This window comes from Erythrolamprus reginae, chromosome 6 (assembly GCF_031021105.1).
Source record: "Erythrolamprus reginae isolate rEryReg1 chromosome 6, rEryReg1.hap1, whole genome shotgun sequence".
Classification (NCBI taxonomy): domain Eukaryota; kingdom Metazoa; phylum Chordata; class Lepidosauria; order Squamata; family Dipsadidae; genus Erythrolamprus; species Erythrolamprus reginae.
Genome location: NC_091955.1, coordinates 57,543,169 through 57,569,316, shown reverse-complemented (window position 1 = coordinate 57,569,316; position 26,148 = coordinate 57,543,169). Strand labels below are relative to the sequence as shown.

General features: G+C 38.1%; 2 protein-coding genes across 3 annotated transcripts in view; both read left to right on the top strand.

The window, feature by feature from the left end:
* TMCC3 (transmembrane and coiled-coil domain family 3) overlaps positions 1–3,655 on the top strand; it is a 73,004-nt gene extending 69,349 nt beyond the window's left edge. The window contains exon 4 of one of the 2 annotated variants that reach the window (XM_070755839.1): positions 432–3,655. In XM_070755839.1, coding sequence (XP_070611940.1) covers positions 432–734 — 303 coding nt within the window. In that variant the 3' untranslated portion in view covers positions 735–3,655. The remainder of the gene's footprint in view (positions 1–431) is intronic. The other variant, XM_070755840.1, reaches the window with a different exon arrangement.
* A 9,261-nt stretch (positions 3,656–12,916) lies between these two features.
* CEP83 (centrosomal protein 83) overlaps positions 12,917–26,148 on the top strand; it is a 46,551-nt gene continuing 33,319 nt past the window's right edge. The window contains exons 1-5 of the mRNA XM_070755838.1: positions 12,917–13,005; positions 15,826–16,089; positions 17,113–17,263; positions 21,808–21,900; positions 23,862–23,993. Of these exons, the coding sequence (XP_070611939.1) occupies positions 15,938–16,089; positions 17,113–17,263; positions 21,808–21,900; positions 23,862–23,993 (528 nt within the window). The 5' untranslated portion in view covers positions 12,917–13,005; positions 15,826–15,937. The remainder of the gene's footprint in view (positions 13,006–15,825; positions 16,090–17,112; positions 17,264–21,807; positions 21,901–23,861; positions 23,994–26,148) is intronic.

Sequence of the window (26,148 nt, the reverse complement as noted above, 5' to 3'; positions counted from 1 at the left end):
AAAGAGTATGTAAAATGTCACATGCCTTGTTCTTATAATTAAAGAATGATGTTTTTTCTCTTAAAAAGCATGATAACTTCCTTTGAAATTTAGTGTGAGAGTTTAAAAGTTGACTTAATTTTTCAGGATCAATATATTCAGACAAAGTGAAAAGGAAAAGCCATCACTTTTTATATCTTAGAATAGAAGTATTTGAACTTTTGTTATTGTCAAGGTATATTTTAAATTCTTTACACAAAATGAGGGTAATCTTTAAGATTTATATCTATGTCTCCAATGGTATAATGGAGATGGGAATTCTTAGGGTCATTTTCCAGTAGAATACATTAGACTGAATTTCTTCTTCAACAGACAGTAATGGAAATCTATTTTATATGTAAGTTCCTTAACATTTTGTTCCACTGTGTTCCCTTCCTGTTTTTTGCCAATAGGAAACTTTGGACTCTTGCCAGACACGGGTTGCTAAATTGGAGCTCCACCAGCAAGAACAGCAAGCATTACAATCGGAAACGGTTAATGCCAAAGTCCTACTAGGAAAAAGCATAAATGTAGTCTTGGCCTTCATGACTGTTATCCTTGTATGTGTCTCTACCATAGCAAAGTTTATAGCTCCTATGATGAAAAGCCGTTTCCATATTATTTGCACATTTTTTGCAGTAACTCTTCTTGCAATTTTATGCAAAAATTGGGATCATATTATCTGTGCCATAGAACAGATAATTATACCGAGATGAAAACACAAGTATGGAGACGTTCCTTTTTTAAAAAAATATTTTGGACATCTAAACAAGCTACCAAATCCTGTAATCTAAGCAGACAGACTAGGTGAAGACTTTTTTTCCCACCTGGGCATCAGCTTGTAAGACTGAAAACTCCTGCCAATGCTTTCATCTTAGCAATCATAGCATAAGGAATGACGTGAATCTGATATGAAGTGGATGATACGTATACATCTTTTTGCCTTAATCCGACCAACTTTTCTACACCCCAGATTTCAGCCGAATTCTGAATTAAAGATATTAACTTGATAAGTTTCAAATGGAAAAAATAGAAGAAATAATAATTAATTACGTTTTATTAAATGGAAATTTACAATCTCCTATTCTTATCTAAAGCATTTTCCTTGTAGTAGATTTCTAAATAGTAAATTAAGATATCTGTATCTTAGAAAATGCTAGACAAATTTCCCAGATTAACTGATGATCAACATTCCTGTGGTAGGAATTATTCTGAGGTGAATTATCTTCTGTTATTTTCATGCAATTGATATACAGTATATTAACTATTTGGAATTTATTTTGCCTTTCAAAGTTAATCCACCATGATTTTGCCTCATGATCTTAAAGATGATATCTCTATTACGAATGAAATCACACACTTGGTTCTTCTGTTAATCCAAAAATGGGGATCTTTTATTTTATAGGAAAAGTTCTGTAACCTACCACACACCTCATTTATCATAAATGCAAAAAGATAATAAGAAAATTGTTCATCTTTTACAGAAACTGGAGGAGATAGAATCATTCTCAATGGAGCACAAATATACATATTAGTATTAGGGAAGAAACAAATCTAGTGTAACAAGACATACTGTTCGGTAGTTTCAAAACATAGGACAAGGAAGGGTAAATTGAGGCCAAATCTTTCAACCAGTTTGTTAGCCTTATCAGGTTGACTAGACAGGAAACATAACCAGACACATTAATTCTATTTTATTGTAAGACCGCGTTAAGAGAATCTAGCAAATTACCTGTTGTCACTTTTAAAGTCCGAGAACTTAAATAGAGTCCCGTTGCTCTTCCCACAATAATACTGTGGGTTGTATCTTATCTGATCATCCCTTAGGTAATATTTCTTCACCTGATCTCCCAAGGTCTTTCCCTTGTGCCATTACATTGTTTCTGTCCTTCTTTCTCTTCCATGCCCCAATAATCTAGAGTAACTACTTCATCACAAATAACGAATATATCGCTCTAAGATAGTTGGATGCTTGGATACCCTCCTATATGCATCACCATTGATTCTGAAATGGTAATGGCATCTACCTGTACAATTGGTAAGTGCCACTTCACCTACTACTGTTAGAATCAGCAAACTGCATGTAAGGTAAGCCTTCTAACTAGAAACGGTTGTGATGGTGCTTTCCCCAGGAAAAGAAAGAATCAATGACTAAAGCAGTGAGTCCCCCTTCTACCTCAAACTGGGACCTCTTATATCTAGTTACTATCTTTCCTTTCTATTTTCCATCTTCCCTTTAGCTTCCTTATTCAGCTATCTGTCGTTCTCTATGATACTGAGCAATACTGCTTTCGTACCAATCTGCATAACATTGGTGCAGTATTCTCAAATTACTGTGTTTCAGCCTACAGTAACACCGTAATCACTGTGAAGATTGTATTGAATCAAGACTTCATCTAAGAATACTCTAATATAATCTTGAATAGAATTGGCTGGGAAGTGAAAAGATGGGAAATGGAAGAGTGTGATTATGTCCCTTGTTTTAAGGCATGTATTTTATTTTTAGCACTTTCTTGTAAATTGACTTGGTTGAGACCTTAAGACATGCACTATAATCCTTTTGCACATTTTCTGTTGAGTTGTGTTTCTACTGTGTTTCATGAATATAATGGTATGGATGCTGTAATGATAAGATTGCCCAATATGCTTTGTCATCTTTTGAAAATTTGGATGTGTTGCTTCAGAATGCATATGAGCATAAGCATAGCTCTCTTTAAAGCATTCACATCTCTTTTTTCGGTTTCGCATAAACTTGAAAAATAGGGAAAGCTGTTTTAACAAGTCAAAAACATGTGATTACTTTAAAGAAAAATGAAGCAACCTCTCCAAATCATGTTTAAGTATGTGCAATGGTATTGTACAATATGTAAATAGTGATAATGCTTGCACTATAAAACAGTTTATAAATGATATGTGAATTTTATTTTTTAAAGTAGAACTGAACTTAACAGTAAAAACGAGAGCCCTTCACTGCATCAGACAATGGCAATGTTAAATTGATCATAATAAATCCTGTAAACAATTATTAATCTGGTAATAATCTGGCATTGTTTTAAAGCTATCTGGATTTAACCAATTAGTCCTATGAAATTCTGATCAACCTTCCCATAACTGGCATACAATCTGTTCTTAATATAATACTTACTTTCTCTCCAGTGATACTTAATAGATGAGTACTTTGCATAGAAAATTAAACAATGCAGATTACCTTAAAAGGAAAAAAATAAATAGGATTCATACTTTAAGTCTATATCCTATTTTCCACATATCAAATTAGTAAAATTCTAATTTTTATCATATTTGATTATTTCTCTCTTACTGTATATTAAGAGCATATACTTCATATTAAAATTTATCTTTGAACCATAATTTATCTTTGAACAAAATTTAATCTAGTAATTGAAACAGATCATGTACTATTCTATGGTTTTGTGTAAATCATAAAATATTAGCTTGGATAGGCCTTGGAGATCTATACCAAAGCTGAGAGCTGGCTTTATTTTTTTTAAAGCTCATATTAATTACCGGTAAGTTATTTCTGAGTTCTTCCCTGACCATGACATCACCATTCCCTCTCATAAAAAATCATAAGATTGTTTCAAATTCTAAGCCAATAATTAAACTCCATGTTCAAAAATATTTGTATTCTTCTAGTTACAAAAAGCAATTTGCTCTTTTAAAACTTTGAAACTATTTTTCTAAACTATTAATTATTCTTTTATAAAGCTTCTTTTTGACTCTAGTTCTATATGCTTGAATTGTTGGACAGAATAATAGACTGCTTCAGGCTGAATATCTTACCTGTTGCTCTTTCTGGGAAGACACTGTTTATATATCATACAGCTTGTCTTGAATTATAAACTAGTTAAGCATAATGGAAAATATTATTTGGTCACCAATGTTGAGACATGATTCAATTGCTGCTAGTTTCTATACATGAGATGTAGGAAGGCAGGAAAATGTCTTAGGCTACTATCTCTCAGGATACAGTAATATATATTTTTCTTACTACATGACCCATTGCTGTGAATGACGATCTCTTGTTTACATTTGCCTATTTAAGTATATAGAATACATAGATTCACTTCCTAGAAGCTATGCTTTTCATTTTTATGGGGTTTTTTAATGCTGCTTTATAGTACAATCCTCCAAGTTCTTTTGCTAAGAGCCATCCTCTGTTTCACTGAAGAAAATTCATGTTCTTATGGTTGAAATTGAGTTTTCACAAAACTCAAAAGCGCACAACAGTAAAACAATATACGTACCGGCAATTCTATTCACTTGTTTGTGTGTATTATTAAGAAGTGTTAACCTAGAGATTGTCAGACACCATGTCAGAGCTATCTCTGTATTTTTGAATCTTAGATAGCTTCTTATTCTCACTTTACAGTGATCCCTCTATTATCGCAAGGGTTCCGTTCCAAGACCCTTCGCGATAATCGGTTTTTCGGGATGTAGGGTTGCGGAAGTAAAAACACCATCTGCGCATGCGCACCCTTTTTTTCTATGGCCGCGCATGCGTAGATGGTGGAGTTTGCGTTCCCCGCCGCCCACGCAAAGGGGAAACCTGATTCGGCTCCTCGCTGCTGCTGCGCTACCGAGCAGATCAGCTGCTGGGCGGCCGAAGGAACCTTCCCTAGGTCTTCCCCCTCTTGCTGGCGGGCGGGCGAGTGGCGGGCATCAGCGAGGAGCCGGGGTTTCCCCTTTGCGTGGGCGGCCGGGAAGACCCAGGTTGGGGGTTCGGGGGGGTGCTGGGAAGCCCCCCAGGCCGACTGCGACCTTTTAAAACAGCCGCGCCGCTTCCCAGCTGAGTCCTGAAGCCAAACGCCAAAGGCGAACTTCCGCGTTTGGCTTCAGGACTCAGCTGGGAAGCGGCGCGGCTGTTTTAAAAAGGTTGCAGCCGGCCTGGGGGGCTTGCTGGGAAGCCCCCCAGGCCGGCTGCGACCTTTCAAAACAGCCGCGCCGCTTCCCAGCTGAGTCCTGAAGCCAAACGCGGAAGTGTTTTTTTTTTAATTAATATTTTTTTAAAAATTGCGATATAGCGTTTCCCGAAGATCGAGATCGCGAAACTCGAGGGACCACTGTAGTTCAAAAATAGTTGTTGCAATTTTCTAACCAGAAAAATCTGGCTTTAAATTTTAAAATCATTTAGATATGTGCCACACTGCCAATATTCCTGTGTCAATTGCAGTTGGTTTAATTAAATGACTGCTGCTTCAAAGAAATCATTGACTAATTTAAGAACTAAATAATGATGTAATTGAATTTAGCACTGCTGAACAAAGGCAGCATGCTAAAAGCATTCAAGATGGTTTGCAATCAGGTCACCTTGCTATAAATAAACTCCACCCATAAGCTTGGTCAAATTGCTTATAGATATAACAGCACAACTTTCCCTGAAGTTGGGCTAAATGAAATATCCAAACATTAGTCATAACACGTCAATGTGCTTACAATTCCATTCTTAAGGATATTTTAGACTGAAGCCAAGAACCAAAATATTCATTTGAATTTTTCCTACATTTCCCCCCCTCCATACTACCCCCCCCCTTGTGTTTTTTGAAGAGTAAAGCAATCGGGAATGTATGGAAAATCTTGAATCCTGGAATAATTCACTATTATATTCACTAAAAATCAATGATAATTTTAAATACTAGATTTAGAAGGCAGATCCCCTTCTTTTGTATTCATTTGCTCATCTGACCAGATCAAATAGGATCAATTTCCTTCATTCCTATAGGATAACCACCCGAGAAGGCCTTAGAACAGGAGTGTCAAATTAGATTTCTTCAAGGACTGGATCAGCATTGTAGTCTTATCCATAGGCTGGCTGCGGGAGATGGAACAGATACCTCCTGCAATGCTTTGCTGCCCAAAATGGGGCATGGGGGACGCACGCAGCCCTCCATGCGCTGTTTTAGCTGGCAAAGTGTTGCAGAATGCCGCCCCGGAAAAAAAATAGGGCGTGCGCCTCCCTGTGTCCCATTTTGGCTGCCAGAGGCTGATTCTTTACTATCAGATTTAAGCATCCTGCAAGCTGGAAGTGGCCCATAGGCCTTGAGTTTGATACTCCTGCCTTAGAAGGAAGCATTTCCAGTAGCTGCTCTCAACCTTTAGAAGACCCTTTGGTAAAGTTTTGGCCAACTGTTTTCTTCTGGTCTTTAGGAAGATGGCGAACATTTAAGTTGTTCTGTCTTGCACAAGAGGGGATATATTATTACTGAAAATGAGATTTGCAAGTGATGACATATTAGTACAGGCATTCTACAAAATTTATAATTCTCAAGCTAAGAGATAGCAATTAAATCAGTTTGTTAAAGTATAAAGGAATAAATTAGTTTAAAAAGCACTTTGAATAACAGCCAATCCTAAGTATTTTTGCTTGACGCCCCCTTCAATTTCTTAAATTGCATCACATCCTGCCTTGTTAATCACGTTCTCTCCACTTGGCAATATTATGCATATTATATTGGGTTTAATCAAGTCAACACTTACCGTATATACTTGAGTATAAGCCAAGATTTTTAGCACAAAAAACGTACTGAAAATCTAACCTCGGCTTATATTCGAGTCACTGACCTTCACTGACCTGAAAACTCCCGTGCAGCATTTCCCAAAGCCGCACAGTTCCAATGTGAAAGGCAGGGAGGAAGGAAACCTGATGGCTCTGCCAACACCAGGCTTTTTTCTTTGCATGGCTGCTTCTGTTCTTGCAGGCAACACCCCTCAGCTGCCTGATTGGCAGCAGGCTGAACCAATCAGTTTCTTCTCTTCACAGAAGGGAGGCACTGAGAGAGCTGCCTGATTGGCAGCAGGCTGGACCAATCACAGCTCCTCTACAGGAAGCACTGGGGAAAAGGGTGGGAGGGTTGAAGAGACTTTCAGAACGAAAGAACCATGGCTTTCTCTCGATCAGATAGTAAAATGTAGGTTACCCATTTAAATTTGATTCATTTCTAGTAATAGAAGAGGTAATTTTGTAATAAAATGTTGCTTCAAATGGGGATAACTGTATAACTAAACTTTTTCTTCCAATTATACTTATCATACCCAAGAGGATTGTTAATGCTGACTTGTTTAAAACAATACAAAGGTTAGGATAATGTAATAGTATGAATTTTAGCATTAATCATTTGTTCTACATAATTAATACGAATAGATCTACCTTTTTTTTTAGAGTATGGTTTCTCTTTATGCAAGATAAATATCATGTAGAAGAAAGATTTTACAATTAATGATTGTAAATTGTTATTTACTGATCTATTGAGATAGTAATGATTTTAACTTACGAAGCATGTTTTAAATGGAAAATCTGAATATTTATCATATGGAAGTTTGATTTAAGCAAGGGCCTTCAAACCTGGCAAGATTAAGGCTTGTGGACTTCAATTCCCACTCCTGAGGTAGCATTGCTGATGCAGGAATTCTGGGAGTTGATGATGGACATACCGTTGATGAGGAATCTAGTTTTGAAGGATTTTAACTCTTAGGTTTTAGCTTGGTTGCTGATTGAGCTACTTTTTTACTTTTTAATTTATTGTTAATACCAGATTGCTTTTGTTTACCCTCTTTTAAATTTACAGAGCTAGTTTACTGGTTTTCTTTAAAATAAATATTCTAAAACATTTAATCTACTGATGTCTCAATTAATGTAATTTTAGTGGTTTCCATTTTTAAAAGTTACCAGTAGCCATTGGATTTTCTAACCTCGGCTTATACTCGGGTCAATAAGTTTTCCCCGTTTTCATGGCAAAAACTGGTGCCTCGGCTTATACTCGGGTCAGCTTATACTTGAGTATATACGGGTAATTTCAAAACTACATACACAGACACATATCATACCCCAAAGTATTTGTAGACTATTTTTATTAATAAAATCTTTCTAAGGAGTGAAAATAATAAGATAAAACTCAGTAATTAAACAACAATAGCCAATGGTGTGATACAACAGAACTTTGTGTACAAGTGATAACTATCAATTCAACAGTACAATTTAAACTAACAGAAGCCTATGTTCAAAACCTTCTTTAAAAACTTAAGAAGGTGCCTCATAAATCTTCAGGAACAATTCATTGAAATTACTAAACTATCTTTTTCTTTCTCACTTCTATCTTAAATTGCCAGTGAGCATGGGAGGTCATTTCTTGCAGTACTTGCACATTTGTATATGCACTGTCGAGGCAACAGCAACAACCAATTCCAATTTTTTGGGATATACACTGATAATAAACAAGATTAGCTGTTTTGATCAAATCAACTGAGCAACTGTCTTGAAATTTATTGTACTTCCCTTTGCTACAATATATCTGTTATGGACATGCAAAATAGAGAAGAGGTAGATGGATTATGCCATGCTGAGACAATGGTGTTGGTTGATGGTGGAGGGAGGGAAGAAAAATTAGTGTCGGAGTAAGAGTATGGACAATAGGTAATAGCCTTATTCTATTGCTCTATAAAAACACTCTGCGATCTCTGCAAATTTTGTTTCAGCTGAAACCCAAAATGAATAAACTGTTGTAGGTTTTATTTCTGATGAGCCACAGTTAATCCAAAATGATTTGGAAGAACTTAAAAGAATATGATATTTTATTGGGGGTACAAAACTTTTTTACATTTGATCAAGACACTTAAGTATATATTTTTTTGGAAAACATATATCTGTTTGGCAGCCTCCTATATACTGGATTATTTTAATTTTCATTACATTACATTATTTTATATTTTTATTCTCAAATTTTATTCCATTTATGGAATTGTATGTTTTACTTCCTCAAACTATCAGTGAAGTCTGCTTCACTATTGAACACAGCAGCATACTGTTTTGACAATAAGCATCAAGGATTTAAGTTCCATATGCATATTTTATTGTTTAATTCCTTCTGAGAAAAGAAAGTCTTCATGTTAAGAATTATTTGTAATATAGATTCTATTGCATCATGTTAATGACATTGCTTATAGAACAAAATGTGCAATATAGAACTAAACTGGTAGTGTGTTGCATACAATTTTTGCATTGAATAAAGATACTTCATTTTAATAACTTTACAGACTACTAAAACGTTTATAGAACTATCTCATGATAGAAATTTTGAGGACAGTGCATATACTATTTGCATGATGAATGATTGAACTGTTTCGTAGATTTTAATTTATTACCTATATTTCATGGATTAAAATTGTACCTCAGGCATCCTTTTTCCTCCTTATCTTTCCTTTGTAAGATAATGACAACTGGGCATCGTTGATACATGTTTAAAAATCTGAATCCCTTTGCACTGAATTGACATTTTGTCATTGTATATGTAACATATAATCATACCATGTTTGTTTTGTGGGGCACTGCAAACATATAAATGTGCTACTATTCTTTATTGTGTTCTACAAATTTCATAGGGGACAAGGACACACCGACTTTTATTTTTAAATAAAGTTTTTAAATGTAGTTGGTATTGTTTATTTAAAATACTTACTGACCTATCCAATGTGACACTCAAAATAATTTGGTAAACATTTTTTATTACAATTGTTTTATTTGTGGAATAATTTATTCAGTCAGATGAACATTAGAACAGCAGTGAAATCTGCTGCATACCCCCTTATAGGAAATAAAAATATTCTCCCTCCCCCCAGATTAGAGGACATGTAATCACTAGATCCAGTTGATTTCTCCAGGATGGGAGGATGTTGGTATTTACAGATATTGTATTGGCATGACAGGCAAATGTAAAATGGGTCACAAAGCCTGAGATCTACATCTGCATTGCAGGACATTGAATGAAGTGTTATAGAGATATGCCAGATATTTTACCTTCCACGAATAGCTCAAAAGTAGCCTGTTACTCTATCCACAACTATTTGCACTTTCAGTTTTATTTCAGTGTAGAAAAATTTATACAAAGTGGTATAAATGAATATTGTACTTATCACTAGGCTATTCCCTAATACAAAAGTCTTCAAACTTGGCAACTTTAAGACTTGTGGACTTCAACTCCCAGAATTCTCCTGCCAGCTTTGGTGGCTGGAGAATTCTGGGAGTTGAAGTCCACAAGTCTTAAAGTTGCCAAGTTTGGGGACCCCTGCCCTAATATGTAAACTTACAAAGACCCGGCAGAAAATGATGTTCTTGGCACTTGGCTCAAGAACAAGTTTTTAGTCAGAATAAAATGGCTTTTAAGATATAAAAGGCAGTCAGGAACACTTGCCCTTTTAGAGGCTTAAGTGTAGATCATCTGGAAGGTTCTTTGCAACAATGGACATGTTGCAGTATTGTTTACTGCCTTGAATGGACACATGTTTTAGAAATATTTCCCTTGGGATTCTTCCTGACCTTTAAATTTCATAGCAAATAAACTTATATAAGCATTGCCCATTATAGGGTTATTGGCCAGGAATCCTAAAAGAATTTATTGGTTTGGCCAGTAACTGATGCTAAAGCAAGATTATAATGATACATGGCTTATAAGTGATATGATGTCATGAGGAAGAATAACCTACATCATAATAATAATAATAATAATAATAATAATAATAATAATAATAATAATATAATGTAAATACATCAAGAGCGTGAAGAATACCTTAAAATCCAAACTCAATGGAAGAAATACCATCAAAGCAGTTAACACCTGGACAGTTCCAGTCATTAAATAAACAGCAGGAATAATGGACTGGACTCACACAGAACTAAAAGCAATGGACAGGAAGATAGAAAAATAATGACAATGCCCTTCATCCTCGCAGTGACATTGATAGACTACACCTACCAAGGCAAATAGTTGGGTGTAGAATGTTGCAAATACATCAGATAGTTGAAAAAAAATAGCTTTGGAAGAATATCTGAAAGACAATGATGAAGATGCACTAATAGCTTACTGGAAGGAAGATCTACTGACTACTGGAGAGACTAAACCAGCGTACAAGAAAGACCAAATAAATAGCATAATGGAGGCATGGAAAGACTACATGGACAATACATTAAAAAAAATAGGGAAGACAGATAATAATAATACCTGACAATGGCTAAGACCAGGAAAATTGAAGAAAGAGACTGAGAGTCTAATTCTGGCTATTCAACACCAGGCCTTAAGGACATATGTACAAAGCTAGAATTGACAAAACAACAACAGACAGTAAGTGCCACCTATGCAAAGAAGCTGAGGAAACAGTGATGGATCACCTGGCAAGCTGCTGCAAAAGGATTCCACAGATGGGCTACAAGCAGTGGCATGTGGTGAAGGGCCGCACAATTTTTTTTACTACCACATAGTGGGTGTGGCTTATTTTGTGGGTGTGTCTTGCTGGTCATGTGATCAGGTGGGAGGGGCCTGACAACCATGTGACTGGCTTAAAGGTGGCCAATTTGACATCACTCATGTCGAGGGTTAGGGCTAGGGTGACTGGCCTCTCCTAGCCTCAAAGAGATACATTTTCCCTATCTATTTACTATTACTGAACATCCAAAATATACTATTTAATTCTATGTATATATGCCATATGTGTACATACTGTACATATTACATGCAGGCCTACAAAAATATACATTATATACTATATAAACACGTACAGCTCTTCTAAAATTACTCACATTCAACCTCATTTATTGCGATAGGAAAAACATACCCATCCCCCTTGATTTTTGCGGGGGACGCATTCCAAGACTGCCCACGAAAGTCGAATTTCCGCGAAGTAGAGATGCGGAAGTAAATACACTATTTTTGGCTATGAACAGTATCCCAAGCCTTTCCTTAACACTTTAAACCCCTAAATTACAATTTCCCATTCCATTAGCAACCATTTAGATTATTATTCACCATGTTTATTTATTAAAGTTTATTAAAAAATGTTTTTTAAAGGCAGACAAAAGTTTGGCAATGACATATGATGTCATCGGGCGGGAAAAACCGTGGTATAGGGGGGAAAACGGGAAGTGTTTTTTAATTAATATTTTTGAAAAACTGTGGTATAGACATTCCGCGAAGTTCGAACCCGCGGAAATCGAGGGAACACTGTACCATTTTGATAACGTTTTAGCCTGAAAGAAAATTCTGAAAGTTTATTATGAAAATAATATTTATTATCCAAGTTAAAGTTAAATATTAAGTCAAAGGTAGTAGGGTTTCTGCAATGCTTAGTGACCATAATGTGGAATAATGTAGTAATCGTTTTGTATCCTTAGTTTCAAGAACGTAAGACTATAGTGCTTAGAGAAGTAGCTTCATCCCAAGCAGAACAATGTCATATTTTCTGTAGACAAGTTAATGAAGAATTTCTACAACAAAAAGCAGAAACCTAAAGGCTTGTACAAGTTGAATAAGAGGGAAAATAACTCAGATACTTTTGAGTTATATTTTTAAAAAACTAGGCAATTTTAGAGACAAATAATACAAATAGCTCAGACTGCAATAAAAAGTTGGCAGCTTCCTTGAGGGGAAGATCAATAAGCACAAACTCGGGACGTGTAGTGACAGGTTTCGGGGCGAGGGGGAGGCGTTATGCTTAGGAAACTGAGGAAAGTGGAACACATTGATGGATGGGACTAAGCTATGTGCTATTCCGAGAGGCGGCTCGAGATAACCAGCGTTCTCAACACGCTCAATAGGAGCATTGTGCACACGGTACCTAATCAACATTAACACCAGAACGAAGGTTTCAAACGCCGTTTCTTTACCACAAAAGCGACCTCGGCGGCAATCTGATTTGAGCCAATCAACGCTGGGAAACCACAAGCTCCGCCTCTTATATTCCCGCGTCACTTCGCGCTTCGATTCCCATTCCAAAGCGGCGATCCTTTTTCCGCATTCCCGTGGTGCTTAGCGACAAAAAACCCTAAACCGACGCGGGGTCGGTCCTGCAGTTTACAAAAATGGAAAGGTAAAAAGTGCATACGGATCCCGAGAGGTCTCAAATAAAATCGAAGGGGCGGGGCAATAGTCCCGAGGCGCCATTTTTAAACAGCCGAACAGGCACCCGACGCCTGCTCTGTAACTGGTAGGTGAGGGAAAGAGGGCGAAAAGGGGCCGGTAGGGTTAGGATACTTCCCGGCACATTGGGCAATCCACATATTTTTAATTCAAATGTGACTTTATTGCAAAATGTCGTAATGTACAGGGTGGTTTTTAATGAACTCATACGGTTTCGCGTTAAATCTGCGACGCCTTTCCCGGCCTATTAAATATCCTTGGCTGGAAGCCCACGAATTTATAATGTATACATTTCAGAAATGACGCTTTCTTTTGCTGAGCAATGAGGGGAAAAATACTATCGGGTTTGGTCTTTTACCTGATAATCGCTTGAATCTAGGGGAGTTGATCTGTGCAACTTAGGGAAAATGGATGGAAGACGTCTCAATTGTGCGGAAATCTCCACAAGAATCCTTTATTGATATCCTAAAACAGACTCCAGGCTTTTGCATGCTCATTGAGGGGAGGTGGGAATTATTGGGGTTTATGACTGAGCAGCTGCTAATGAGATTTTGCTGGATAAGATTTAATGTGACAGGATCTTTCACCACCTGAAGTTTTAGGGGGGGAAAGCAGGGAAGGTTTGTATCAGCTGTTTACTTATATATAAAACAAAATTCTGTAAACATTTGCTTCTCATCTTATCACCCTAGGTCGATAGTGATAGTATACAAATAATAGATCTATACTGATAATTGTATCCAAAATATGTTGTCTAAAATGATTTAGTTCAATTTTCTGTGTTAACCTTGCAGTTTGTTTTGATGTTGCTGTTTTTTGAGTCCTGGAAGAGAGGTTTTTGTAGGTTCATTACACAAACCCCTTAAAATGCTCAATTATTCACTTATTTCCATGAATAAAACAAACAATTTCATCGGAATTAGAACTGGACAAGGGATAAAAAGCCCCCATTTCTTAAAAGATCTGTAACTTACCATAGCTTCTTGATATAGGCTTGCTTTTATTGCAACAGTGATCTTTAGCTTTGCTGTTAGTGTCAGAAAAATTTTCCATTTTAAAATAATGGATCAAAAAGCTGGACTTCATTAACAGACTAAGCTAATATTATTTCACACTGCAAGGCTCTGGGTCTGCAACTATGATTGGTAAATTGTTTTAAGAAACATAGAATTAGCAACCGTCAAATTTCACTTTAGACTTGTTACAAGTTTAGGCAGGGTGGAATTGCTCTCAAAGTCTACTTTGCAGAAGCCAGCTGCTCTCAGAACAAGCCTGTTCATATTTCTTTTAAAAAAAGCCTCCCCCTAAATTGCTTACAATCAAAACCTAATTTGGGTGTGAAGGTAGTTATTTTTGGTAATCCATAATCCATAGTTTAGAATTGTACACAAATCCAATGAATTGTATTTTATTAAGTAATCCAGTTGAGTATGTTTCAGTAATTTGTATGAAAAGGAAGAGCTGTTCAAAAGTGAAAGAAGGGGATAGGTATCCTCATGTACTTTTGGTTCTGGCTATAATATTGCTTAATTCAGTGAAGTCTCATTGTGCAACCCCAGCTGTAATGGAGTGGGTCACAATGGAAAATAAATTACCCATATTTTAGACTAGAGAAATTATTTTTAAGTATTTATTAAAAAATCCCAGAAGGTGTCAGTAAAATCCGAATACTTTTATTACTTTTTCTTACTAAATCATTATGTTTAATTGTTAATTCACAATTTTAAAAACAGTTTACAAAGAAACAAAACTAAATTTGAGAATTATATCATAAGTAAAATGTGGAAATATTATTACTATATACAATGGCACCTCAGTACTTGATATTAATTGGTTCTAGAAGACACGCTGAATACTAAAAACAATGAATGCCAAAATAAACCAGGTGATTTACCATGTGATAGTTTGTTTAGTCTGGGAGGAACTTTTTGACTATCCTTTTTCCTATGTCAATGAACTTCCCAGCATGGCCAGCTTCCTATCCGCCCTCTATTGCTGTCTCCCTTCTTCCTTTTGCACCACACCAAATACCAAAGAAACTACTAATACTGGGACAATATTTTCACATCAAAATGCATCAAGTACCAAATTTGATGAGTTTTGTAGCAGTCAAATACCAAAATACTATTGTAGTTTTCATATATTTGGTATTTATATTTAACAGTTAGATTGGCATCCGATCTTTTCCCAGGAACTCAAGTCAGTATGCGAAGTACTCACTACAATTTTCTTCACATACATTCTTGAGAAGTAGGTTTTAGTTAAAAAAGAATGACCAACTTAGTCTTGCAGCAAGCTTCTCTACCTTAATCATTATGGCAGCTCTGTTTTTAATGTCCATATTCATTTGAAACTCCATATATTTCAGACAATTTATAGGTAGCAGTGCTGCACAACCCAGGATAGAAAGTATTTTAAAGATGAAAATACAAAATGATTTACAATTTTTTAAAAAATCACACAAAAATGCCTTGTACTGTTTCAAAGTGTGAGATTTTATCTTTTAAAAATATGTATTTCTTCCTTAAGACAATTTTAAATCTGAAATTGTATAATATGGCCTACTCTATACTCTATATAGTTAAGCCTGATACATTCTTATCAAAGCACATGGTTAACTTGATTGGCTTTCATGCAGAGTTCACAGTATCCCTCAGGAGTAGCTCTTTACACCCAAAGGGACAGTCAATACTCTTGCAAAAGAAAAAAAAATCATAATGTATTGTTCACAATTTAGTATATTTGGTTTACTTTGAATTGAATTGAATTGAATATAGATTCTTAGTGAACTGTTGTTTGGTAGCAAAATGAAGTTTTTCAATATGTATTTAAGAATTTTTTTTTACCATGTACTAACTATTAATTGGGTGCTTTTTTGTTTGTACAGATAATTTGGTCTCTGGGGATGTCCTTATGAGAGAAAGCAGTCTCTATGACGGTGATAGTCTTGCACTGACAGCATTTTTACCTGATTGTCATCTCATTAGTATTCAGTCAAAATGGATGCTTTGCCGAATATCTTCTCTCCAGTGGGCGAAAATGGTGATCTTGCCAGTTCACAAGCAGAAGTGCAAAAACTGTTAACTGATGAAAGGGCTCGGTGTGAACATCATAAAACAAATTATCAAACACTAAAAGAAGAACATACTAGGTATCACATTTACTTTAATAAAATGTATAGATTCAATATATCAAAGCTATTCTTTTATGAACTTTTTATAGTAATGTGATTTTAAAAGTTGAGTTTCTATGATAAGCTATAACAGAAGAACAGTTTGCACACAGAACAAGAGGCTGTAAGAAGTAATTCTAATGCTATTAACTTGTGTAAAATAAATATTAGTTTCTTGATCTTGAGTTTACTATGGAGGAAAGCACATTTACTATTTTAAGTCTTCTTAACATGTTTTAGCTTGAAAAAATATTTTAGTTTTCATATTTTCTTAATTTAAATACAGTGGTACCTCTACAAACTTAATTCGTTCCATGACCAGGTTCTTAAGTAGAAAAGTTTGTAAGAAGAAGCAATTTTTCCCATAGGAATCAATGCAGAAGCAAATAATGCATGCGATTGGGGAAACTATAGGGAGCCCTCAGGGAGGCTTCTCCACGCCTTTTCCAGCTCTGTTTCCTTCCAGGAGATTCCTAGAGAGGTCCCACGGAGGCTTCTCCCTGCCTTTTCCAGTTATACTTTTGGTGGCTCAGGTTTGTAAGGGGAAAATGGTTCTTGAGAAGAGGCAAAAAAATCTTGAACACCCGGTTCTTATCTAGACAAGTTCGTAAGTAGAGGCGTTCGTAGGTAGAGATACCACTGTGTCTGAATTTCAAACGGTTATACCTCAGTTTATTTATCTTCCTTTGCTACTTTTGCTGCAAGTTATGAATGATTAGTCTTTTAAAAACCTTTGGTAAAAGTCTCTTCATGCACATTACAATGCATGAAACTGCTACTTGGCTGCGTTTATGATTCCCTAACATTTTCTGGCCGTATGTGAACGACATTTCTGAGATAAGTGGTGAACCAGTTGTCCTTGATAAAGTATCTTCTCTTTGTGTGTCCGTACATGTACAGAAGTCCTTGAAAGGGCTAAAAAGTAACAACACCACGCCTTCAAGTACCTCTTCCAGGCACGTATTTGTTGCATGATTTAAAATTTTATGTAACTTTTTGCAGGCTCGTTGAGGAATATATCAAATCAAAAAGAGAGTTGGAACAATCATTATTTGAAAAGAAAACTGTCCAGGAAAAGTTTCAATTGCTGCTTGCTGAACTTAAAGAAGAATTATTAAATAAAACTACAGAAGCAGAAGAATTAAAATTACAGGTAAGACAATATTTACAAGTTTTGAAAATGTTAAATTTTTGGTATATTGTTCAAGATTATAATCTTTAGGCCTGATAATTTATAGTTAGCAAGTTTTCATCAGTGGCTATTTTTTGTTAAGTTGACCAGTATGTCAAGAATTGTTATGGCTAATCAGGCAGAAGGTTACTTTTTTTCCAATTAAGTGTAACATTTCATATTATTTTTGGCCATTTCAAGCCATTTGCCAGCATTAAGAAGGACTGCTGATGCTGCAGAATCTTTAGACTTTGGATAATAGAACTAGTTTCATTTATTAAAGAATTAAAGTATTTTACTATTGCAGTGTGTCATAAAGAAATACCATAAGTATTTTTCAGCCAATATGTGGAACTAATTCTTATATAGAGACCAGTTAAGCTAAGCCATGTCCAGGCTCTGAACTGTCTCCCATGGCTCACAACAGATCCTGTTTTTTAGTCACCAAACAATTCCCATTAGCTGGTTTGTTGTTATGGCTATCCAAGCTCATATCTCTCATACGCTGACAGAGGTGTCAAAACTCGGGCCAGATCTGGCCCACAGGAAGGTTAGATCTGGCTCCTGGAGCCGTCCTGCAAACAATGAAGGACCTGCCTGCGGTGCTTCTGCCAGTGAAAATGGAGCTTGGGAGAACCACACACAGCTCTCCCGAACTCCATTTTCACTGGCAGAGGGTTGTAAGCAGTGTTCCCTGTAAGCTGCACGCGTGCACCCCAAAATACCCTCCCGCGCACTCTTTCCCACGGGCGCACGCTCCCCATACCCCTGCCAGCCCGCGGGGGGGAGGCACCGGCAGTAGAAGGGAAGGGAGCCGCGGCTGCCCCTGCCTTCCCACGGTGCCTCTCGGCCCTGCCCCCCGCCTGCCCAATCCGCCCCCTCTGCTCCTCTGCCGCCTCCTGCCTTGGGGCGCGACTTCTCCCGCGGCGGTGGCTGTGGCTTCTCATTCTCCACTTCTGTGCTCCTAGCCAGGGGGCTGCGAGAGAGGGTTTTCTCTGTGCGCTTCGGGAATGCCCGCCCTGCCCCTCTCGCAGCCCCTTCACTGGGAGAGCTTTCGTCCCAGACTTTCAGCAAGGGGGCTGCAGTAGAGGCAGGGCAGGCGTTCCTGAAGCGCTCTCGCAGCCCCCTCGCTGACAGAGAGAGGGAGAGAGAAAGTAAGTGAGAAAGAGAGAGCGAGAGAAAGGGGGGGAGAGAGATAGTAAGAGAGAGAAGAGAAAGAAAGAAAGAAAGAAAGAGAGAGAGATAGAAAGAAAGAAAAAGTGAGAGAGAAAGAAAGCAATAGAAAGAGAGAAAGAAAAAAGAGAGAGAAGGAGAAAGAGAGAGAAATTACTCTTGATTTAAAGCATATGGTAAAAAGCACCCAAATAATAACAGAGAAAAAAACCCCCAGCCGTTTGTGTGTGTGTGTGTGTGAACTCTTGAACCATTTCCAATAGCTCACCTGTTATTGGAAATGGTTCAAGAGTTCACACACACACACACACACACACACACACACACACACACACAAGGGGGGAGGAGACAGGGATGGAAAAAGAGGAGAAGATAGTAATAATAGTAATAGATTTTGGTTTTGTTTTATTATTAATTTCTTTTAATAAAAAAGAAGGGATTTCCCCCCCTATCTATCTATCTATCTATCTATCTATCTATCTATCTATCTATCTATCTATCTATCTATCTATCTACCAAAAGTGGCCCAACACAAGTGACATCGAGCTGGCCATATCCAACCTTGGCCACACCCACCACGGACCCCCAAGATCAAATACAACCCTGATGTCGCCCTCAATGAAATAGAATTTGACACCCCTGGCCTAGAGTATTAGACTTGCAGACTTTCCTTTCTTTAAACATCTAAAAAAAATGCCATTGCATATTCTTAAAAAGTAAATATCATAAGCTGTCACAGTTTTCTGTAGTTTATTATGCCAACTTAGTTTGCCATAATAGTTACTATCCACATTCAACTTTTTTGGGATAGTTGAAGAAGTGTAAAATTATGCTGCTTTTGTAAATGTTTTCCTCATCCAATTTTGTTTCTCGATTAGAAAAGCTAAATTTGATTAGTAATAACTTAAAGATAATTAGGCTTGTAGACCTAGGCTTGTGACCTTGCAATTTCGGTCATATAAATGATGTTTTATACCAGTGGTTCTCAATCTTTCTAATGCCAAGACCCCGCAATACAGTTCCCCATGTTGCGGTGACCCCAATCCCCAAAATAATTTTGGTGGCTACTTCAAAACTGTAATTTTTCTGTAATTTTTTCAATTATGATTCAAAATGTAAATACCTGATTTGCATTATCTATTCACATTTCTACAAATCCAACATAATTTAAACATAGTGATTAATCACAAAAACTCTTGAACCATTTCCAAAAAACAGGTGAGGGCTGGGGTTTTCTCTCTCTTATTCTTTGGGTGCTTTTTATCATATGCTTTAAATCAAGAGTCACTTCTCTCTTTTTCTCTCTCTTTCCTCTCATTCTCTGCCTCAATCATTTTCTCATTTCTCTTTCTCTCCTTTTTGCTCTCATTTCTCCCTCCCTCCCTCCCTCCCCTTCCTCTCCTTTTCTCTCTCTTTCTTTTTTTCTCTCTCTCTCTTGCTTGCTTTCTTTCTCTTTCTCCCCCTCTCTTGCTCTCTGTCTCTCTCTTGTTCTCTCTCTCTTGCTATCTCTCTTGCTTTCTTTCTCTCTCACACACACACACACTCTCTCTCTCGCTCGCTTTCTCCCCCCCTCCGTCTTTCTCTTGCTCTCTCTCTCTCTCTCTTGCTATCTCTCTCTTTCCCTTTTCTTTCTTTTTCTCCACTTCTCTCTCCCTCTCTTTTCCCTCTTTCACCCTCTCTCTCATTCTCTCCCTCCAGGTCTCTCTCATTTCTCTGTGTTGACTAACAATGAATAATATAGCCTTTCCTGGAGAGACGCAAGCATCTTCCTTCCCCTAAGCCTGACTGCTGGGGTTTCTAGGCAAAGAAGCTTCATCCCGGGTGTCAGAAGCCATGCTCTCCTCCCGTCTTGGCAGCAGGAAATGCGAGCGTGGAGACAGCGGGATGGCCGATTTTTGCCCCGCGCAGTCCCTAGGAAAGGGTAGGGAAAAGGAGACAACGGGCCACATTTGCCAGGTCCACACCAGGCGCAGCAAGCAGGGCTCAGTGACGTTGGGGCAAACCCCTGAGTTTCTTGTTGCAGCAGAGGTGGTGGCGGCAGCGGCAAGCGTGGCAGCAGAACAGCCCAGGAGGCCCTTCTCCTCTAATGTAGCGGGCCCTCCAAGCGCTCAGGTCGCGCAGAAAAGAAGGAGAACGCTCACCCAGTTCGGCTTAGGCAGAGACAGGCAGGTCCGAGAGCGCTCAGAAAGGCTGTGGCAGGGGCCGGTCAGGTGCCGCCTCTCTTGGAGCGAAGCTGTCTCAGCCAGCCGTGACTGTCGGGCGGAAGGGGGCGTGGATCCATTGGCCCCCACCCCAATCTCCCATCTTCAGGCGAGCCTTAAAGAGAAATGCAGACAGAGGGTGAGGCGAGAGCTCTGGTTTTGCCAGCGCCGTCAGCCGAGCAACGGGAACAACCGCCGTTTCCACCCCACAGGGGACACACATAGACACACGCTCTCGCCTCGCCCTCTCTGCCTTTTTCTTTAAAGCTCGCGGCGCCCTGGAGCTCCCACTCTCGGCCAACCACCCTGCTGCTGTCCCGTGGCTACTGTCCTGTGCCGCTGCTGTCAGCGCCCTCCTGCCAGGCCCCAAAGCTCACCTGCCGCCGCCAGGGAAGCTCCAGCCGGGCGGGGCACTGCAGCTGCCGGAAAACTTGGAAGGCGCGAAGAAGAAAGCTCAGCTTCCTGTTTCGCAACTTTTTGCTCTTTGCGCCCTCAGCAAAAGGTTGTGAGACCAGAACCTGAGCTTCCTTCTTTGCAGTACACCTGACCATGTCTCCACTGGTTGAAAAACACTGCATTAGGCGACCCCTGTGTTTTGGTCGTTTGACCCCCGCCAGGGTCGCGACCCACAGGTTGAGAACCGCTGTTTTATACTATTATTCCTCCAAAAGCTCATAGGAGCTGTATTATTCTTCCTGTTTTCATTTTATCCTCATGAAGCTAATGCAGGATAACAGATAGTTGCTGGATTTGCGAATCATGTATAGTCGTTTTATAGGTTTTTGGGTTATATTTACTAAATGAGTTGGGCAAATTTAGCACTATAATTTCCTTGCCCCACAGATTCTTTCCCATTAACTCCAATTCTGTATCCAGGGCATCTGCTATTAACCTTGACTGGGTTCTATGGTGTACTTACTTGCTTTTTCCCATTCCTGCAATCTGTGTGGTTGCTCTAGTCACATCATCAAGTACTGTAATGGCTAATGTCTTGTGACTTCAAATTTGCTTGTTCCCTAAATCTTCCCTCATAAAATGTTGGGAGATAAAATTAAATAGAGACCCGCTGAAAGTCATCCAGTCATCTAGTAAATACTTCAGTTCCACTGCAATTTAATTATTTGCTTTATAGCTACTTCTACCGTCCTGTAGGTAATAACTCCCCAGAAGCTTGAATTGCTGAGAGCAGAAATACATCAAGAGGTAGAGACACATTCGAGAGAACGCTTTTGCAAGCTGGATGATGTAAGTAAAATGGAAAAAAATATATTATAATAGCAATTTGTTAAACATTTACTGAAAATATGAAAGTAAGAGTATTTGGCAGATTTATTCTATTGATGAGAAGTTTTTTTTAAATGGATAATGCAGTCAGTCATCTGCCTGAGTTGTATGGCTAATTTGAAATTATATGAGTTGTATACTTTTAAGGTTTTCTCACCAGTTGTTTTCCAGGCTTCCTAAATGCTTCATGCTTGTCTTTAAAATACAATTAAATATATTGCGTCCTCTATAAAACTGAGGTCTAAGGAAAACATTAAAAAACTTATGATTTCAGATTTTGTTTAATATAGTGACACCTGTATAAGTATAATATTTATTACAGACTGGTGGGGAAATGAAAATAGGTTGAAATCTACAATGGTTAACCGGCATGGCTCTATTTCATGGCAATATGGCTATAATTATACAGGTAGTTCTTGATTTATGAATGTAATTGAACCCATAATTGCAGTTGTAAATTGTTGTGATTGCAAGCCAAGGTTTCACATGATTGGACCATATTTGACATTTTAAACCACAATTAATATTGATAATATTTATTTTATTATTTCTCAATGACTTCAGCAATTTAAACATTAAGAGTTTTAATTATTTTCAATCAACACTGTTTAAATAGAACAATTTAAAATATCTTTTACATCAATGAAATGTTTGATGTTTTATTTTAAACTAGTAATATTAAGCATAACCAATCATATAGTTCAAATGTTAGATTTAACCAATAAAACGTTGGTCTGTATTTTGGTTTCTAACAAGTCCTCGTCCTTTCCAGTGTAGCATGTTTGACATTTTATATACATCATTTATATAGGTGCCCATTTCACACAAGTAATTCTGGCAGTTTATATAAACCAAGCAAGCTCTTCCAAAGATAACATACAGGGTGCATTCCAAAAGTAATGCAATTATTTTCTTAAAGTAATTTATTGAACAGATTTGCACAAACAAAATTCTTCAAAGTACTGTCCTTGGGCCTCTACACATTTTTTCTAGCAACTCTGCCATGACCGGTACGCTCCCTGGAAGGTGTCTTAGGATCATAGTTCCCTCTAAGCTGAGCAGTGAGCAATGGCTCACTTAAAAATCATAATCAACTCAGAGTTTTTCAAACCTGCCCAGAAGCCGAGAGGGAAAGAGTGAGAGGGAAAGAGTGCCGCCCAGTCCCAAAGGGACTGCCGCTCAGACACTATACTTTTCCGCCCAACCGCCCAAAAAATTAGAGGGAACACTGCTTAGGAGACCTCTTGAAAGGTCTTCGTCACAGCTGATTGGATCTCTTCTATGGATGAAAAACGGGTTCCTTTCAGGGCTGGGAACAAAAAGAAGTCTGCTGGGTCGATGTCAGGATTATGGGGGTGGGTGGGGCAGCATTAACACCTGGTGTTTTGCCAGGAACTTACGGACTCATAGCACATTGTTGCAAGGTGCATTTTTTGTCCATAGAAGAGATCCAATCAGCCGTGACGAAGACCTTGCGAGAGGTCCCCGAAGATGCTTTCCAGGGCACGTACCGGTGATGGCAGAGTCGCTGGAAAAAATGTGTAGAGGCCCAAGGACAGTACTTTGAAGAATTTTAAGTGTTTGTGCAAATCTGTTCAATAAATTACTTTTTAAAAAATTGCATTACTTTTGGAATGCACCCTATAAGATGGAGAACTTGAAATAGTTTGTTTTTAAAAAGAGATGAAACTTTATAAGAGGTTGACACCAGGGATTGATTAATTGAGCTTCATAAAGAAACTGTTTGCCTCAAATGATTTTAATATTGCTGGGATGTATTATGAAGCGCAAGCAGCTTTTGTTATAACTCTTATTAGGCATTTACAATTCTAATTCTATTTATGCTACATATAAGAAAACATTTTTTTTATATTTTTGTTTGCTTTGCTCCAGTTGAATCACACCTGCTATTTTTAATTTAGGAATTAGAAAAATATAGAACACAATATAACAAACTTCGTTATGAACATACTTTCCTGAAATCAGAATTTGAACATCAGAGAGAAAAGCATGCCCGTGTATTAGAAGAAAATAAAATAAGATACGAAGCTGAGGTGAGTCGTAATATAAAATTATATCAGTAGAATAATATTTTAGATTATTTTTTTAAAAAGATTGATCGGCGTATCCAGCTTACAATATGATTCCATGTTTGTTGGTAACTTCATTTTTGTTTTCAATGAGATTAATCCCAAATAGGTTTGCTTAGGATTTTAATTTTAAATTGTAATCATGCTTTGAGATGTGTAAGTGGATTACTTTCTTTTCCTTTCTTTCATTTGAAATGAAAGTAATAGGGCTGTATACTGAACATAATTTTCAGTTCAGGGTCCATTTCAGAAAAAACTCTTTATTCTTAGATTGAAATAGGCTATTGTTTTAGCTTGATCCAAGACAAGATTTATCCTTCTGACTAACATGCATAGAACACAAATGGCTTGTGTTTTCCCCTTGCGGAATGGAATAACCTTTGAAGGAATGTAAGGTTGAAAGTGTCAAAAGCGATGAAAAGATTTTTTACAAATGCTTATTTGAAGTTTGTGTGGAAAAAGGTACTGCAATGCACAATGGACATTGGACACCAATATTACTGGCAATATGCAGGTGCTACTATTACTGTTGCTTCTGTGCTGGGAAGAGCGCTATAAATGGGCACAGTGAATCATTTTCTGATTATAAAATTGATAAAGATATTTGTCTCTACCGTCTTCCTAATCTTGGTGTTTTTAAATAAATGAACGAAAAGGAATGATTTTTCGGATCAGAATACCTATGGGACTGCCTTTTACCACATGAATCCCAGCGGCCAATTAGGTCCCACAGAGTTGTCCTTCTCCGGGTCCCATCGACTAAACAATGTCGTCTGACGGGGCCTAGGGGAAGAGCCTTCTCTGTGATGGCCCTGGCCCTCTGGAATCAACTTCCCCTGGAGATTCGAACTGCCCCCACCCTCCTTGCCTTCCACAAAACCCTGAAGACCTCTCTATGTCGCCAGGCATGGGGCAATTAGTGTATCCCCTTCTATGACCATTAAGAGTTATGTGTGGTTGTGACTGTATAATATTGTTTTTTTTAAGATAGTGGGTTTTTAGTTATAGTTTTAACCATTAGATTTGCATTGTACTGTTTTATTGCTGTTGTGAGCCGCCCCGAGTCTTTGGAGAGGGGCGGCATACAAGTCTAATAAATTATTATTATTATTATTATTATTATTATTATTATTATTATTATTAAAACAAGCAAAGGATTATCAGATTGAGTGACTTCCCCATTATAGAAGCACAGTAAAGAACAGAATTGTTGATAAAATATTTTTAATTTTGGTTGTGTTATAGGGATCCTCTTATAACATGATCATGTCGTGCTGGATCATACCCCTGGCCATGTATTCCAGCTGTCTCTTTTTACAATAGCAGATGAACTATAACCCCCCTCCCCCGCAGGGACATATCTAGCCAGTTTCCAGGAGTCAACAGTGATTCAATGGCACAAACAGACATGTAAACTTGTAGCTAACTTCATATCTCGTGATAGCAAATCCAAAGTTTAATTATGCCCTGAGTAAAAAAAAAAAATTGCCTTGATTCTTCCAGGATTCAATTCAGAACAATTTAGTGTCATCAGCAAATTTGGCTATTCCTCTAATGTTTGATTGTAGATCCTTTAAAAAAATTGGGGTAAATGTTAGAAAAGGTTTTTGAAAGCACCAGTCCTAGCCCTTTTCTGTCTTTGTGGATACAGCTAAATCTGATTGTTTGAATTCGTTTTTTCATATTTTGTCTGAATTTGATATACAGTGGAACCTCGACATACGAGCAGCTCTACTTACGAGCTACTTGAGATAAGAGCTGGGAGGGGAGCGACATTTTTGTTCGCCTCCCGAGCTCACATTCAGGATACGAGCGCCAAGGAGCTGTCTCCTGAAGCCGAACACTAACTTCCGCTTTCGGCTTCAGGAGACAGCTCCTTGGCGCTCGTATCCCGCGTGTTTTAAAAGGTTGCAGCCGGCCTGGGGGGCTCGGGGGGGTGCTGGCAAGTCCCCCAGGCCGGCTGCAACCTTTTAAAACACACGCGCCGCTTCGCAGCTCTCTGCTGAATCCGGAACGCTAACTTCCGCGTTCGGATTCAGCAGACAGCTGCGAAGCAGCGCGCGTGTGTTAAAAGGTTGCAGCCGGCCTGGGGGGCTCGGGGGCTTCCCCCCGAGCCCCC